Below are 18,446 nucleotides of genomic sequence, written 5' to 3'. Positions count from 1 at the left end.
AGATGCTCCTGAGCTCCATGGGCCCAAGCTGGCAAGGGAGCCCTGTGGCCTGGCGCTCGCCCAGCGGGTGGAGCCAGAGAGTCCCGGCTGCCTGGCTGAAGGCAGATAAAGGCTATGCACACATCCAGAGGGTGGGAACCGCAGGAAAGGAAGACCCCTTGTCTGGATTGCCCTCTGCTGCGGGAATTTTTTTTTGTTTTTGTCTTTTAAGTTCCGTACTCATAAAGGTGTACCTGTTAGATTCCTACAGTAACGGAACCAGCCACCAAACTGAAGTTGAAGGAGAATGGCAAAGAAAGGAATTTTCAATTCAATGGTACAGAAAGGGCTCTGGAAGGTGTGTCTCCAAACTCTTCAAAGGCACCAGTGTCTATCCTGGGATTTTTTTTTTTTTCACCTGGAAAGAGGAAACAGTCCAGGGAAACATTTGTCATTTTGTTTTCTCTTCCATGGGAGAACAGGAGGGAACGGAACGAAGTGGCTTCCAGCAAATAACCAGTCCTTCCACCCAGCTCCCTGGCCCTCGGGGCCTCGCTGTCCTCTGCTTGAGCAGAAGAGGCCCACGAGCTCCGCAGCAACCTGTCCGGTGCCTTGTGGTTTCAGTGACACTGTGGGGATCATTTCTGCTTGCAAATATTTTCAAATCGATTTCAGGGAGAGGGTGGGCAATAGCATGGAAAAGATGAATGCGAGTGGAATGATCACTGGGTGAAGACCCTGGAATGTGGGGGAAGTGTGGCAAAGCTGTTGGCATCATGTTAAGAGCAGAGAAAGAAAAAGGGAGAGACATGGGGTACAGAAGCCTGGACCAGCTCTCCAGCGTGGCTTTGGGGTTGGTGGCTGAAGTGGGAGGAGAAACGGGCTACACAGACCTGCAGAGCGGACTCTGGTGAGGTGCCTCCTTCAGGCACCACCTCTCTAGAGCCCTCTTCCTTTTAAGAGAGCCTGACAGTCTTTATCAGCCATTGCCTTCTGCCACCAGGAAGCCAGCTGGAGGGTAAGTACCCTCCTCACTTCTGATTGTGCTGTTCATTGCTGGGACTTGCCTTCATTCTTTCTAATTTTTGTTCTGTTCCACTTTTTTTTGAGGCACAACAAGGAGCTGAGCTAAGATCTGTCTGACTCCAGATTCTATAGTTTATTATTATTGACACATATTAATGGCACAAAATTAATAGGTTTCACCGCAACATTTATATACACGTATATATTGTTCATCCTTCCCTTGCCTTACCCCTCCCCACCGCTCTCTTTCACTAATGGGGTAAGGAGCTGAACAGAAGTGGGTGAAGTCGGAGTTCTGGGAGCCTGGGAAGGTATTCCCCAAAGCCCCAGGTCTCTTCCAAACAGCTTCAAAGTCAGGTCTCTTTTCATGATCTCGGAAGAAAGCAGAAGCTGCCCCAGGCAGATGTGGAAGAGGGTTTTCCGCAAGGTGTCCACCTTGAGTGCTAATGATGCTGATTTAATCGGCAGCAAAGACACTTCACCCAGGCTGTGCTCTTGAGATGACTGAGGCTGGAGGCAGCATTTATATGACTCAAGAGAAAAAATGTGGGGTTCTGAGGATAGCCCTTCACAGCTGTGAGCTTCGGGCTGGTCAGTGTGTGCTTGCATGCCCGTCGGGAAAGCCCATCCACCACAACGAAAACCTCGGGTCTGGTGGCCTTCTGTGGCACTCCTGGAGCACAGTTGGGGCTCCAGACTCCGGGCTCCGGGCTCCGGGGATGGTGTGTTCTGAGGAGGGAGGTGTTTGCATCAGGGGGCAGGAACACCTGCCCAGCAGTTGTCTTTGTTTCTGATTACAGCTCTGAAAAGAACTGAGTACTTCCTGCCATTACAATCGAAATGACCTAAAACACAAATTAGAGAAAGATCGAATACATGTCAGTACTGAAAGCCTTTGTTATTACGATAGAGTATGAAGCTTTTCTTCTCTACCCATACCCAAAACTTGGTATGATTTTTCAAGGGATGCTTGAGGCATGGAAAACCGAAGACATACAGGGTTCCCCAAGTATATCAGTTACTAACATATGCTGGCAGTAGAATGGGTTTCACTTAATATAATAAATAAGGAGTGATGTTTGCTCTTGATATTTGCCTCAAATTAAAATGCTGAGCGCTAACTCATCTCACCAGTGGCTTGGGTTCTGAAAAACACTTTCTAACTCCTACAAAATCTCACCAGGTACAGTTTGCACAATATTCTCACGATGTTAACTTGTAGCCGAGTCAGTGACACAGGAGAGTAAAGGTCACTTTGAGGAGCTGGGGGTGTTTATGGGACAGTTAACGATCCCTAAGAGAGTGCACATGGAAAAATGCAGCTGGAAAAAGTCTTTTTTTGTTGGGGTTTGACCTCTACCACTGAGCTATTGCAAAGTGTCTGTGAATGCAGATGCGGCATCCCGACCCCACTACAGAGCCCCCAATGTTGAATTGCCCTGTGTGTTGGGCTGAATGGAATCTTTGGTGGCATTAACTTGCATTGTCACAAACTAGAAGACAAAAATCCTACTGGGCTTACCCTCCCACCACTGACCCATTGGCTACCTCTGCCAGCTGCTTGCTAAATGAACATGGGTACCTTCGCTGAACCTCACTTTTCTATAAAATGAAGGCTTGAACTATGTGGTCACTTAATCCCGCATAACTCTCAAATTTTTGTCTCCTGCCTCTAAAAACAAACTTAACGTTGAGCTTAAGGAAATGAGTTGCATGTGATTTAGGCACAGAGGAAGGCAGGCAGGAAGCAGGAGTTACGGAGGGACCATGACAGATTCCATTTATCTTTTTCTTTTGTTTTCCTTTCCTCCCTTTTGCTTGTTCTTATTTTTTAACTTCTTTTTTAAAATATATTTTATTTATTTGAGAGAGAGAGAGAATGGGCTCACCAGGGCCTCTGCTGCTGTAAATGAACTCCAGATGTATGTACCCCCTTGTGCATCTGACTTACATGGCTCCTGGAGAATCGAACCAGGATCCTTTGGCTTTGCAGGCAAATGCCTTAACCACTAAGCCATCACTCCAGCCCTTTTAAACTTCTTTTTAAGACTCATCTATAACTAGATCCTTGCCATTATTTTCTAAATGTACTTTTTGTTACTTATTTGCACGTGTGTGTACAACAGGGTCTCTTGCTACTGCAGATGAACACCAAACATTTGTGCCACTTTTTTTTTGAAAGCATAGTTCTCTTTATTTATTCTATTCATTTGTTTTTTTAATTTGAGAGGGGAAAGAGGCAGAATGAGAGATGGGGGAGGGAGAGAGAGAATGGGTGTGCCAGGGCTTCCAGCCACTTCAAATGAACTCTAGATGCATGTGCCGTCTTGTGCATCTGCCTTACATAGGTCCTGAGGAATCAAACTGAGGTCCTTTGGCTTTTCAGGCAAGCGCCTTAACTGCTAAGCCACCTCTCCAGCCCCTGTGCCACTTTTTGTATCTGGCTTACACAGGTGGCTTGGGAATTGAACCCTGGCCAGCAGGTTTTGCAAGCAAGCACCTTTAACCTCTGAGCCACCTTCCCAGCCCTCCTCATGTTGTTCTTTATCAAATGAAAATAGTCATATGCAACCACTGAGAATATCAATTTGGCACTAGCCAGATAGCTTACCATGGGCATGGACACACACACACACACACACACACACACACACACACACACACTTTTGCTTAAACTGTTTCAGCAATTTTTTTCACAATTGTGGATTTTTCAAGTCATTTTAATGACAATTTCAGGTTTCATATCAAGCCAATAGAAGAAAGGGGAAATAAAGTAAATGAAAGAAAAAAAAAAGAAATATCACATATATAGTATTATAGACTTTTTGAGGAAATAATTATATCCTCAGATGTAATGAAAGAAGTAAAAAAGAAATGAACGAAGGAGAAAGCAGGTAAAAAGAGAAATAAAAAGAAGGAGGGAAGAAAGAAAAGGAGAGGAAGGAAAGAAGGAAAGGAGGGAGGGAGGGAGAAAGAAAGAGGAGAACACGAGGGAAGGAAAGGAGAGAAGAAAGGATATTATTAAAACCTGACACACTTGTATTTAACAAGAAATATTTATCACTAACACAGTGAAAGTCAATATTTACAATTGTTCCGATCAAAGAGAAAAATACCATTTATCATCTCTTACAATGGGCTTTTGCTAGGCATTAAAAGCTCAGCTGGGATGTCGTTGTAGAAAACAGAGTCTGTGTCACGCCTTCCTTCTCCTATTAGGTAGAGTAGGAGGCCATGCCACCTATTCCTTTGGCACTGGTCCTCAGCACGCAGCCCTAACAACTTGTCCTGAACGTTTCACAGCCAAAGCCACCCTCTCGCTCGGAAGCAGGACTGAGATGGGCCGCCCTTCTACCAGGGGAGAACAAGGCATATCAACCAAATCTTGGTTGCGCTTTACGCAACCATTTGTGTTTGTGTTTGTGTTTGTTTGGGGCTGAGCCTCACTCTTGCCTAGGATGACCTAGGAACGCACTCTGTAGCCTGGGCTGGCCTCAAACTCATGATCATCCTCCTACTCAGCCTCTCAAGTGCTGGGATTATAGGCATTAGTTATCAAGCATGACTTGAAAGCACTAAAAAAAAAAAAAAAGGTGTTCCATTTCCATAGTCATAGTGTTGTCTCTCCTTGCTCCCAAGGCAAGTTCCTTGAGGGGAAGTCCGCTTCTGTGTTATCAGAGGTCCCGGGCAGGGAACAGTCTCCCCTTATCAAGAATCCACTGGGCCACTCCCTCTTCCCCACCTGGGCTTTCCTGTGCTCACCAGACCATGGACGCATCCTGCCAAAGCACGTTTTTTTGGCTTATGTCATATATAGAGAAAAAAGAAAGATAAATGGACAGTCTTGGGGCTGAAGACATGACTCAGTGGTTAAGGCAGTTGCCTGCAAAGCCTAAGGACCCAGGTTCAATTCCCCAGGACCCACTTAAAGTCAGATGCACTAAGTGGTGCATGCATCTGGAGTTTATTTGCAGTGGCAGGAAGCCCTGCATGACCATGCTCACTCTCTGTACCTGCTTCTCCCCCCACCACACACACACACAAATAAAATATTTTTTTTCTTTTAAGTTGCACAGTTTTTCGTGGCACTGGTGACACCTGCCATGGTTCTTTTTGGACATACTCTTTTCTTGAGAGAAGAAAAGGGAGAGAAAGAATGAGTGTGTCAGGGCCTTCAGCCACTGCAAATGAACTCCAAACACATGTGCCCCTTTGTGCATCTGGCTTACATGGGTCCTGGGGAATCGAACCTGGTTCCTTTGGCTTTGTAGGCAAGTGCCTTAAACCACCAAGTGATCTCTCCAGCTCTGGACATACTCTTTTGAAAATAAAGTGCAGGTAAGGCCATCAGGAAGGTGTCAGATGGCTCACTTTTCCCACAGGCGGCGAGAACTGATAATCTTCTTTCCAGCAACCTGTGTCTCTTGGTTTCTGCACACAGCTTAGGATACAAGCAGTCAATGAGCTCCGTGGAGCATGGGGCTATGGTCGGAGCCGCAAGGCACCCCTCTAGGTTTAGAGACTTGGCCACCAAGATGGAGCCCTCAGAGTAGCCTCAGCAAAACTAGGGAAAGGTAATCTGGACCTTTGCACTTCTCCTGCTTCTATTAGATTCCCTTTTCTTTTACCGTCCTCTCCTCTCAGTGGAAATGTCATGGCCTGTGTAATCAAGATTGAGCATCCATTAGATGCGGCCTCTCCAGGGTCCTGCCTCCCAGGTAGTATGTCTCCATTCCTAAAGACTCTGAAGGAAATGGAAGTATTTCAGCATCATGAAACTCTAGCATGAACTGCAGTGTTATTTCTGGTTTCTGCCAATCAGCTCTTGTACCCACATACTGGAGCGGAAGTCAGGACTTCCAGGGGCTACAGAATAAGTGGTTCCTGAGGCCTCCATAAAGCAGGCACACTGCTCAAGGCAGGAGAAGACACTGTCTTGGGGACCTGACAGCCCTCCAGCACACCCCAATGTGTAAATGTTGAAGACACAGATCTCAAGTCTGCACTAGGTTGTACAAAAATAACTTAGTGTTAACTTTGAGTGGTTCAGCAAGGGACTCAGGCCAGTCCGGTTCCTAATCATGTCTGACCAGTTATATTATCAGGTTTCGAATCTCTATCTCCAAAATCTCTGAGGTTACGTGGTATTTGAAACTTTCTAAAATAAATATGTGATGGAACTTTTGAAAGCATGGATTTTTTTTAAAATTCTGGAATCTGTTTCTATCATGGATGGAAAATGCCATTTTCGTGGCTTCTCTTATGGCTGCCACTTTTAGGACCTGACACATTTGGTCACAGTAACTCAGGACAGTCATATATATATACATATATGTGTGTGTGTGTGTGTGTGTGTGTGTGTGTGTGTGTGTGTGTGTATGTATATTATGCTTCTTGTCACGGTTCAGGCTGATGCCTCTCATATCCTGCTTTGAATTTGAAAATGGGTCTCTGTCATTTAGAAAGGGCCTTACCATGCAATATTTTAAGTTACAATAATTAAACATGGAGATATCTAGAAAAACAGCCATCATTTAAATTTTTCATAAATGCTATATTACTCCAACAGTCTTTTGTCTTTAACTGTGGAACAAACTAAGCCCCATGTGGGCTTCGTGCAGATTCCTAACCTCCAGCAATTTTCAGTATGAAAGGTTCTCAATGCAAAGTCTTCATTGGAAGACTCACTAATGTTGCTGTGAGACATCATTTAGCCAAGGAAAAATGATCTTGGTCTGGAATGCATTGTATAAACAGCTTCAACTTATGCAATGATTAATGGTGCACTTATATTGAAAAAGCATGTGCATGCCTGTAACCCTGGAATTCCGGATCGTGGTAAGTTCAGTGCCAGCTTAAACTACACTGTGAGAAGTATAATTGTTACTCAGTGATAAATCAGCTAGCCACATTGATTTCTGTGCTGGAATTAATGGAAGTCAAAACTAGAATGAGGATGTTTAAAAAAAAAAAAAAGTGGAGAGAGGTGGCCTGATTCAAGGTGTTTGTTTGCAGTACCCATGTAAAGAAAGCCAGATGCACAAAGTGGTTTATGTATCTAGAATTTGTTTGCAGTGGCAGGAGGCCCTGGCATGCCCATTCCCTCTCTCTCTCTCTCTCTCTCTCTCTCTCTCTCTCTCTCTCTTTTTCTCCCCCCCCCCTCATAAAAATAAATATATAAATATTTTTTTAAAAAAAGACAGGGCTAGAGAGATGTCTCAGTATCTGTTGCACAAATGTGAAGACCTAAGGGACCCTAAGAGAACCAGAGGTGGAATCTCCAGACCCCCATAAACAGCTGGACAAGGCCAGGCTCACCTATAATCCCTGTCCAGCGGGGAGCAGAGATCCAAGAAGCCCTGGGGCTCATGAACAGCAAGTTCCAAAATCAGTAGCAGACTCCCTTGCAAGGAAAAAGCCAAATGTTTTTTCTCCTGCTGCTAAAGGCCAACCAACCAGGTGCTGTTGGCAAGGGAGTACATGGGTATATCAGTACATGCACAGACATACATACACCACACACACACACACACCATGCATACCACACCATACATAGTATGCGCATGCAAAGGAGAAAATGCATACTTTGTATTTTTTAATTTATTTGCAAGCAGAGAGAGAAAACAGGTGCACCAGGGCATCTAGCCACTGCAAAATCCAGACTTATGCACCACTATGTGCATCTGGATTTACGTGGGTAATGAGGAATCGAACTCAGGTCACTAGATTTTGTAGTCAAGCACCTTAATCACTGAGCCATCTCTCCAGCCCAATTAACAAATGCTTACTTCTGCCCAGTGTGGTGGCTCACGCCTTTAATCCCAGCACTTGGGAGGCAGAGGTAAGTAGATTGCTGTGAGTTCAAGGCCACCGAGACTACATAGTGAGTTTCAGGTCAGCCTGGGCTAGAGTGAGACCTTACCTTGAAAAAAATGTTTACTTTTATTACATGTCAGAGCTATCTGTTGCATATCATAAGTGGAATAATGATGGGGCCAAATTTTGGGCTTTGGTCATTTCCTTGGTGTTGTCTTGTGTGTCTGTAGTTTCCATAACATTCCACATTTGTGTCTACTAAGACCTGATGATTTTGGAATCTCCTCGCTTCTGACATATCTGTGTTTCTGTTGTGCAATCAAGGTGGCTTGCCCATTGTCTTTCTTTCACTGCCTTCCTCTGCAACTGTCACTGGTATTTTTTCCTTATCTACCATTAGCAACATGAAATCTTCATGTTAGGTCTACAGGGTTCCATGTTCTAGAGATGTTGGCACTCTCTTGTTACGTGCTTATTATGAGAAGCAAACCATCCTGTAACAAACACAAGTTATGGTTATAGTATTCATGCAACCAAGATACTTACTATAATCAAGACCTGTATATTCTTAAACCATGCAATCTTTAGATTACATGGTAATATGATTAAATGCAACCCTCAGATTATGCTTTTGTTTTTTTTCTTAATTTTGTTCATTTTTATTGATACAAAGCATACTAACAGAATGTTAACTTGTAATATAATCAAGGTTACAAATAAATTCTATCACTATCCAATAAACAATATTCACTTGACTCTTCCCTTACTGGAATGATTCTCCATTAGTACATAGATTTTTTTTTTTCCAGTTTATCTTAAACTGCCTTATGATTTCAATTAAATTCCTGAAGATTTTACTTATTAAATTTATTTTTCAATTGGGAAAATGTTCATTCATTTTCAAAGCCTTCCACATAACTTAGTCACCTTAATCACATGACTATCTCTAAAATATGAATGTCCCATATTCTTCATAAAAATACGAATGAATACCCCGTATTCTTTCTTCATATGTAACAGCCAGAATCCCTCAGAGTTCAAATGGCAGAAGACAGGGAAGAACTTTAAACATGAATGGACTTATTAATAAGAGCTTCAGTTATATTTTTTAATATTTTATTTTATTACTTACTTGAGTGCAAGAGAGAGATGGAGGGCAGATAGAGAGAATGGGCATGTCAGGGCTTTCAGCCACTGCAAACAAATTCCAAATGAATGTGCCACCTTGTGCATCTGGCTTGTGTGGGTACTGGGGAATGGAACCTGGGTCTTTAGACTTCACAAGCAAACGTCTTAACCACTAAGCCATCTCTCCAGCCCAAATATATTTTTAATGACTCCATCTTCTCCAGAGATGTGAAAATGTTAGACCTCAGCTTTTCTTGAGCAGGACTCTTGGTCCCTGACTTAGAAAAAGAAATGAAGGATCACAATCCTTCTTAAATAGCACCCTCACTCTGGGAAGAGTGAAAAAATATCCCATCTCTCAGGAAAAAAAAAAAATTCTCAAGAAATAAAATGACATGTGCAAGAGGAATAATTTTCAAAATAAACAGAATTCTGAAGTACTAACAAAACAATATTTTAGATAGAAAACCTACGCCCCCAGAAATTTTAGTATAGCCAAACATCAAGTAACTCATGCAAATAATAAAGTTAAAATATAGCATCAAATATTAAGTTTCATTAACTGAATTTTATGTTATATAAGACTTAAGTGGCACATTTCTACTATGAACCAAAATATTGCATATTTTTTTGTTTCTTTTAAAGCATATATTAATCTAAATTTATATATTACCCAGATCTTTTATTTTCAAATATAACTGAAGGAAATCATTACAAATGGAATAAAGTGTTCACCTGCGAAAATACAAATTATTTTAGTGTAAAAATGCAAATTCAATGTAATTAAGTAACCTCTAATTAATACATGCATTTTTATGTATGTGAAAAAGCTTACATTCACTTCAATAATAAGTCCCATAACAAACAAAGTATAGCATTTATTCAATAAGAAATATTAAGCTGGGCATGGTGGCGCACGCCTTTAATCCCAGCACTCAGGAGACAGATGTAGGAGGATCACCATGAGTTGGAGGCCACCCTGAGACTACATAGTTAATTCTAGGGCAGCCTGGACCAGAGTGAGACCCTACCTTGAAAAAAAAAAAAAGAAAGAAATATTAAAATAATTCCAGTTAGAAAATAAAATGACTTCAGTCATATATATTATAATTTATCATGTACATATTCCAAAATTCCCAGAATTTAAGCAGGAAATTTACAGAATACTTTTTAAGGTATGTCTTGGGAAAATGGATCAAAGCATTATTTGAACTAGTGAATGTGTATACATACCCACACTTGACCTGTATGCAAAAATTTAATGACACAGAGAGGAAATTATGATTTCAATATTTTGGGGAATCTCATATTAGTACTTAAGTGCAAACACTTACCTGCCAAATGAGAACAACTTGGTATATTTCCAATGCAGAAGTAATTATCTTAATGCTAAATACCACAAGATTGAAAACAGTCTCCTCTGAGCATGTTCATCTGGCTTTACTGAGAGGCAGGTGAGGATCTCCCGAGCAGTTTCCCCAGCTCACCTCTATTCTTCCTTCCCTTACAAAGTGTGAGCTTCTAGGGAAATATCACATGTAAAGACATTGCAAGTGAGTTGGGATTCCTCACTGTACATTTTAAATAAATAAAGAGGAATCTTTACTTTTTCTAGCCAGGACATCCCTGAAATCTTGAGACACAAGAATTGCTTTCTATGCCAAACCAGGTAAGCTTACCTATGAAATCAAATCCAAGGTTAACAGAGATCTGTAATAGAAAACTGAATACATGAATCACCTCCACAAAATGGTACTTTTTAAGCCTTTACACACAACACACAAAAATGATGAACTAGCCGGGTGTGGTGGCGCCCACCTTCAATCCCAGCACTTGGGAGGCAGAGGTAGGAGGATCGCTGTGAGTTCGAGGCCACCCTGAGACTACATAGTGAATTCCAGGTCAGCCTGGGCTAGAGTGACACCCTACCTTGAAAATAAAAGGCAGAAAAAATTGATGAACTATTTTATTTACATTTGGTTTTTTTGTTTTTTTTTTTTTAAATTTATTTATTTGAGAGTGGCAGACACTGAGAGAAAGACAGATAGAGGGAGGGAGAGAGAATGGGCACGCCAGGGCTTCCAGCCTCTGCAAACGAACTCCAGACGCGTGCGCCCCCTTGTGCATCTGGCTAACGTGGGACCTGGGGAACCGAGCCTCGAACCGGGGTCCTTAGGCTTCACAGGCAAGCGCTTAACCGCTAAGCCATCTCTCCAGCCCTACATTTGGTTTTTCCTAAGTCTTTCTGCAACTGAATCCTGAAAGGTTAAGAAGTCTTTACACGCATACATCTCATAATCTCCTTTGCAACAGGAATACATACACATCATCATATGTCAACATGCTACCAACGCAGCATAATATAGAAGCAATAGACATATTTCACATGAAAGAGGCTCCGTGGATCATATGGCCTGCCCCATGAAAAGCAAATATCAATATAGCTAATTTTTATCCCTGGCATTGTGGTGCACACCTTTAGTCCCAGCACTTGAGAGGCAGAAGTAGGAGGATCACCATGAGTTCGAGGCCACTCTGACACTACATAATAAATTCCAGGTCTGTATCAACACACATAAACTATTTTAAAATTTTCTTACCCATCAAACAATTATTAAAGTTGCTATTCAGGGTGTTTTGCTAATGCTGCTGGTTGTTTTTTTTTTGTTTGTTTGTTTTTTTGTTTTTTAGTTTTTTAAATTTATTTATTAGAGAGAGAAAAAGGCAGATAGAGAGAGAAAATGGGCAAACCAGGGCCTCCAGCCACTGCAAAGGAACTCCAGATGTATGCACCACCTTGTGTATCTGGCTTACGTGGGTACTGGAGAATTGGAATTGAACCTAGGTCATTTGGCTTTGCAGGCAAGCACCTTAACTGCCAAGCTATCTCTCCAGCCCTGTTTTGGTTTGTATTTTGTTTGTTTTCTTTTGTGTGTGTGTGCTTTTGTTTGTTTGTTTGTTTTGTTTTTCGAGGTAGGGTCTCACTCAGGCTGACCTGGAATTCACTCTGTACTCTCAGGATGGCCTTGAACTCACAGCAATCCTCCTACCTCTGCCTCCCGAGTGATGGGTTTAAAGGTGTATGCCACCACACCCAGGTCCTGTTTTGGGTTTTGAGACAGGATCTCATGCGGCCCAGGCTAGCTTCAAACTAGTAAGTAGCTGAGGCCGGCCTTGAACTCCTAATCCTCCTGCCTTCGGTTCCAAAGTGCTTTCATTAATGCTATATACCACCATGTCTGGCTTAAAGCTGGCATTTCATAAAATAGAACTTTTATTTTAAAAAATATTTTTATTTATTTATTTGAAAGGTAAGAACTAATGGGCATGCCAGGGCCTCTTGCCCCTGCACACAAAGGCTAGATGCATGCTGCACTTTGTGGATTTGGCTTTATGAGGGTGCTGGGGAATCAAACTTGTGACGGCAGGCTGTGCAAGCAAGCGCCTTTAACCACTGAGCCATCTCTGCAGCCCCGAATAAGAAGTTGAAAACTATTAGCTTCCTGCTCTCTTGACAGTGTGAAGTAGTTCAAGCACCTGGTTTTAGCTCTTCCTCAGTTATTGTTCTTCTCTTTATATTGACACTAACTGTCTCCTCAGTGCTAAGCCCCTCGAGTACCGCCTGGAGGCGCAGGGAGTGCTCTGGAGCTAGAAACGCAGTCTCTCGTGTTATAGCTCGGGACCTTCTTGCGGCGGCAGTAAGACAAGGAGAGCAAAGTCAGTGTGGGATCCAGGTCTGAGTAATCTCTATGATGATAGTCCAAGAAAAATGGAGTATATTCTTAGTCCTACATCATGGCCCAGAAAAATGCCTTTGCTGCCACCTTCTGTGGCCACTGTTGCATGAGAGTTCTTCCCTGGGGAGACGTGAACCCGTCTTCTCACCCCAGGTAGGTATGATACAGCAGAGGACAAACCAAAACACAACGGCACCAAAGCCAGTCTTGGTGAGAATGGGTGCACCAGGGCTTCTAGACACTACTCTGCAAATGAACTCCAGATGCATGTGCCCTCTTGTGCATCTGGCTTATGTGGGCACTGGAGAATCGCACCTGGGTCCTTAAAGCTTTGGAGGCAAGTGTCTAAACCGCTAAGCCATCTCTCCAGCCCAAAGAACTTTTTATTTTTTTACATTTTGAGAGAGAGAGAGAGAATGGGCATGCCAGGGCCTCTAGCCTCTGCAAATGAACTCCAAACATGTGCTACCTTGTGAATCTGGGTTATGTAGGTACTGGAGAATCAAACCTGAGCCCTTAGGCTACAGAGTCAAGTACCTTAACCACTAAGCCATCTCTCCAGCCCACTTTTTTTTTTTAATTTTGTGTTTATTTTTCTTTATTTATTTGAGAGAGACAGACAGAGACAGAAAGAGGCAGAGAGAGACAGAGAGAGAGAAACGGCGCACCAGGGCCTCCAGCCACTGCAAACAAACTCCAGATGCATGCACCACCTTGTGCATCTGGCTTACGTGGGTACTGGGGAATGGAGCCTCGAACCTGGGTCCTTAGGCTTCACAGGCAAGCGCTTAGCCGCTAAGCTATTTCTCCAACCCCAGCCCACTTATTTTTGCAAATTGGTTGGCCTCTGCCGCCTCCTCAGCATTTCTCCTTCCCTCCAGAGGGAATGTTTCAGTTCAGAGAAAATTGCTAAGCAACACTGATCAGCCTGCCCCTCAACCCTTGTTTACTGCGTCTCGCTTGTTTACTGCTCCTATAACCTTGGGGAGTGGTCTTGTGCCCTTTTAGGTTTCAGCTCTCCTAGATTTGACCTTCTGAGTCTACTGAGCTTCCCTCCTCCCTTCAAAAAGGAATATTTCATTGCAGGAATTTGCTAGGTAATGGCCCCTAAACTGGTGGGCCTGCAGGGTTCTCCCTGGGAATACTCATAAACCCTGTTCTTGCCTCTCAAAGAGCCGGAGGAAGAGATGGCCATGGAGGACAGCCCCAGGATGGTAAAACTAGACCGGGGTGAGAACCAGCTTCCTTCGAGTCGGGGAAGAAGGTGTGGCCCCAGAGTGCTTGGCTATGTCACTGGTGACATGAAAGAATTTGCAGGCTGGTTAAAAGGTAAGTGCATCCATTCCTTGGTGAGATGGGAGAAGTAGCTTGGGGGAGCTGGTTTGCTGGACTTCTACTTACGTTATACTTTAGTTATATTCCCTGTCCATTCCTTCTGCTTTTTAATCTTATAACTTGCAAACTTCTTCACTTTTTTTTTTTTTTCATGAACATAGTAGGTAAAGCTGGGACCCTATTCATATTAAGAGAAAGGGCATGCCTTCATCCTACAATCTCAGTAGTTTGTAAAGAAACTTTTTCCTGGGCTGGAGAGATGGCTTAGCGGTTAAGCCCTTGCCTGTGAAGCCTAAGGACTCCGGTTCGAGGCTCGGTTCCCCAGGTCCCACGTTAGCCAGATGCACAAGGGGGCGCACGCGTCTGGAGTTCGTTTGCAGAGGCTGGAAACCCTGGCGCGCCCATTCTCTCTCTCCCTCTATCTGTCTTTCTCTCTGTGTCTGTCGCTCTCAAATAAATAAATAAATAAATAAATTTTTTAAAAAAAGAAATTTTTTCCTGTTTGTAATTCACTGGTGTGGCTTGACAGTCTGCATATGTATCTAAGTGCATTAGCTGCTTTTTGAGTGTAAGTCAGCACTAAAGGGACACAGGCTTCAGCGGCAAGCATCGGGGGATTCTGGAGGTTCTGTTCAGGGGGAGTCTCGGAGTTGTCTTGTCTGCCGCTTCCTTAGTCTGCTGATCTTGTCTCTTCCAGACAAACCTGTGGTGCTGCAGTTCATCGACTGGATTCTTCGAGGCATATCCCAAGTGGTGTTCGTCAGCAACCCCCTCAGTGGAATCCTGATTGTGGTGGGACTTCTGGTCCAGAATCCCTGGTGGGCTCTCAATGGCTGTGTGGCAACAGTGGTCTCTACTCTGACAGCTCTCTTGCTCAGCCAGGACAGGTGGGCATACCCTGTCATGTCATCTTGCCCTGTTCTTGCTGGTCAGTTGCTATAGGAAGCCACGTCAAAACCACACCTTCCCAAGAGAAACAACCTTTATTCCATAGAGCTCTTTTTATTTGCCTTTAGTCAGAGGCTAGCGAATCACACTCATCCTTGGAATCTAAATAAGGGCTCAGGATGAGTAACAGCAGATCCTCGTAGCTGTACGTAGTAAGCAGAACTCAGCTACATGCCGTCATCACCAGGAGAAATCCGAAAGAGATTGCCTTTAATCATAAAAATCCTTATTAGTGCTCCAGACCAAAACACTTTACAAATTCATGAAAAATGTCAGTTGCTTAACAATCCTCTTTCGGTCTAGTTTGTATTGTGAGTCTAACATAGATGTCTAGTTTCATAGGCAATGCACAAGTCAGCTCAGCTCCTGGACACATGAATAACCACAAACTCCAGGATTGTGTCAGACAGAATAGTCCATTGTTTTGCTCCCATGCAACATGACCAAGCGCTAGGCCTGTAGCTTAGTGGTGGAGCACTTGCTTCATATGCACAGAACCTTAGGTATGATCCCCAGTATTGCAAAAGGAAAAAGGAAGAGTAAGAGAGAGAAAGGGTGTAGGAGAGAGAGAGAGAGAGAGAACATGACCAACCCTCATTTCCTTTGGGAGGTTTCATTTAGACACCAAGTCATTGTTTACATAGTTACTTGTGTTATTCTTCAAATATTCTTTTCTTGGTCATAAAAAAAAACATTAAAAATGACAATTCCAACCAGGTGTGATGGTGCACATCTTTAATCTCAGCACTCAGGAAGAGGAGGTAGGAGGATCACTATGAGTTGAGGCCAGCCTGGGGCTGCAGAATGAGTTTGGGGTCAGCCTGGGCTAGAGTGAGATCCTAACTCAAAACAACAATTGCAATTACATGACTGCATGGTCCCCCCCCACCCACCCACTGGAGTTACCAGTATGGCATTTCATTACTTGCTGATCAAGCTAGTTGCTGTGAGGTCAAGCCCTGGCATGGCTCTCCATTGTCATCATGTATGATTCCAATTTGGAGGGTTACAGCAATAGAAATTGCATCTCCTCCCACAGATTATAGGACAAAGGACTTTAGAACAAGCATTCCCACCTCTAAGGAACTCTCTCCAATGACTGTATGTGACATCATTTTATCTGTTACACTGGTGTTTCCTGGTACACTTAAACGTATGCCAGTGCCTGCTAGCCCTGTGTCTCACTGATGAAAGCTCTTCCTTTCTGGCCCTGCATTTGACCTCACTGGCTCACTTCACCATCTTCACCCCCTCCCTAGGCCCCTGCCGCCATTGCCCTTGAGAGCCAGACTTAGGAAATACTCTCTCATGCTGCCAGACATTGCCCACTATCAGAGCCTAGGCTTGCAAAGTTTTTCAGCTTAGGAGTTTATTCTACAGATCTACTCCTATTTCTCACTTAGGGCATCTAGGTCTCAGTTATGAAATAGGGACTGAGGCCTGAGGAAAAAGCTGATACACAGGACAATCTTTAGATATAAGATTAAATCCCAAGCACAGAGGAGTTTCAAAAAGAGCTGCTTTGGCTAGGAAGATGGTTCCAACGTTAAAGGCATTTGCTTGCAAGCCTGGCAAAGTGGGGTGCACATCTGTAATCCCAATGCACTTATACCAATGTGAGGCAGAACCAGGTTTGGGAAAGCTCACAGGCCAGCTAAGTTGGCATTCCCAGTGGCAAAACAAGTGAAACCCTGTTTCATGCAGACCTCTGACCTCCTCACACACACCCACACACAGATGGACATGCACATACACACAGACACAAAGTAAATAAGAAATGCTTTAAACAAGAGGTGCCTAACCAAGCACATAATTTAGTGGGAGACCTTGCTAAGTCAGAGAACCATTTTTCCTTGCAATAAATTGGAAATGTTTACTTAGAGACAACAAAATAGAATTGCAGGAACATGAGATACACGCTAGGTTGAAAGATCGCTGTTTCTAAAGACACCATGGAAGGACATCTGCATCCCTCACCAAGGACTCGGACTTAAGAGACTGTTTCAAATGCTAAAAGATCTATTCAAGTCAGAGTCCTTTAATGATTTAAAATGAACAAAAAGTATTTCCCTCAGGAAAGGAAAAAGGAAGCAGAGCAGACATCAGCTTTTCTACCCCCGCCTTGGCCACGACACCGTTGTGGAGGGAGTGTTCTATATACGCATCTGTAGTTGTGCCCTACATGTACTTGATGTCATGTTTCAGATGGATGTGTATGGTGCCTCAAGGCTTTATACCACATGTCTGGGGCTGGGAAGATGACTCAGCGGTTAAAGGTGCTTGCAGAGCCAGGTGTGGTGGCTTTAATCCCAGAACTAAAGAGGAAAAGATAGGAGGATCACTGTGAGTTCAAGGCCAGCCTGGGTCTACAGAGTAAGTTCCAGGTTAGCCTGGGCTAGAGTGAGTCCCTACCTGGGGGTAAAAAAAAAAGAATTTGGGCTGGAAAGATGGCTCAACAGATAAGGCATTTGCTTGCAAAGCCTAATGCCCTGGATTTGATTCCCTAGTGCCCACATTAAAGCCAGATGCACAAAGTGGAGTTCATTTGTGTCAGCAAGAGGGCCTGGTACTCTCATTCTCCTTTTCTCTCTCCCTCACCCTTCCCCATCTCTCTTTCCTTGCAAATAAATAAATTGAATAAAGGTGCTTGCAGAGTCTGCCAAGCAGGTTCAATTCCCAAGCCACCCACCTAAGCATAAGTGGTGCAAGCATCTGGTACTTACTTGTAGCAGCAAGAGGCTCACATGCACATGTGCAGATAAACAATTAGCAAGTAAAAATGTTTGAAACGCATGCCCAAGTATAATCGTGTTTCCTAATAGTGCACTGATCTAAAAGTTACAGGCAACACTTATGTACAAGTCTAACCCATACCCACCCAGGTAATGTCCATTCTGTCCCTCTTGCCTGCAGGTCAGCAATTGCAGCTGGACTCCATGGCTACAATGCCACTCTGGTGGGAATACTCATGGCTGTCTTCTCAGACAAGGGGGACTATTTCTGGTGGCTGCTGTTCCCTGTGTCTGCTATGTCCATGACTTGGTAAGTATACTTGTTTTTCAAAATGCCTATGGTGGGAAGAAGGAATAAGGAGCTGGTGTTTCATGAGTACAAGTTTCAGTCTGATAAGATGAATGGGTGACAGTTGTTCAACATTATTAATGTATTTTGTGTCATTATTATACTCTTTTTTGTTTTTTAAAAAATTTTTTATTTATTTATTTGAGAGCGACAGACACAGAAAGACAGATAGAGGGAGAGAGAGAGAATGGGCGCACCAGGGCTTCCAGCCTCTGCAAACGAACTCCAGATGTGTGTGCCCCCTTGTGCATCTGGCTAACGTGGGACCTGGGGAACTGAGCCTCGAACCGGGGTCCTTAGGCTTCACAGGCAAGCGCTGAACCGCTAAGCCTTCTCTCCAGCCCTCTTTTTTGTTTTTAAGGAAAAAGATTTTATCCAAAAAAGTCCTATGTATAA

General features: G+C 43.5%; 1 protein-coding gene across 1 annotated transcript in view; it reads left to right on the top strand.

Annotated features, from left to right (window-relative positions):
- The first annotated feature begins 864 nt into the window (after positions 1–864).
- The window catches only part of Slc14a1 (solute carrier family 14 member 1 (Kidd blood group)), a 38,607-nt gene continuing 21,025 nt past the window's right edge, over positions 865–18,446 (top strand). Inside the window, exons 1-4 of the mRNA XM_045143798.1 lie at positions 865–997; positions 13,860–14,015; positions 14,719–14,908; positions 17,883–18,011. Coding sequence (XP_044999733.1) covers positions 13,874–14,015; positions 14,719–14,908; positions 17,883–18,011 — 461 coding nt within the window. The 5' untranslated portion in view covers positions 865–997; positions 13,860–13,873. The remainder of the gene's footprint in view (positions 998–13,859; positions 14,016–14,718; positions 14,909–17,882; positions 18,012–18,446) is intronic.

Source organism: Jaculus jaculus, chromosome 2, assembly GCF_020740685.1.
Source record: "Jaculus jaculus isolate mJacJac1 chromosome 2, mJacJac1.mat.Y.cur, whole genome shotgun sequence".
Lineage (NCBI taxonomy): Eukaryota > Metazoa > Chordata > Mammalia > Rodentia > Dipodidae > Jaculus > Jaculus jaculus.
Note: the sequence above shows the minus strand (reverse complement) of the source record. Positions and strands in the feature narration are given on the sequence as shown.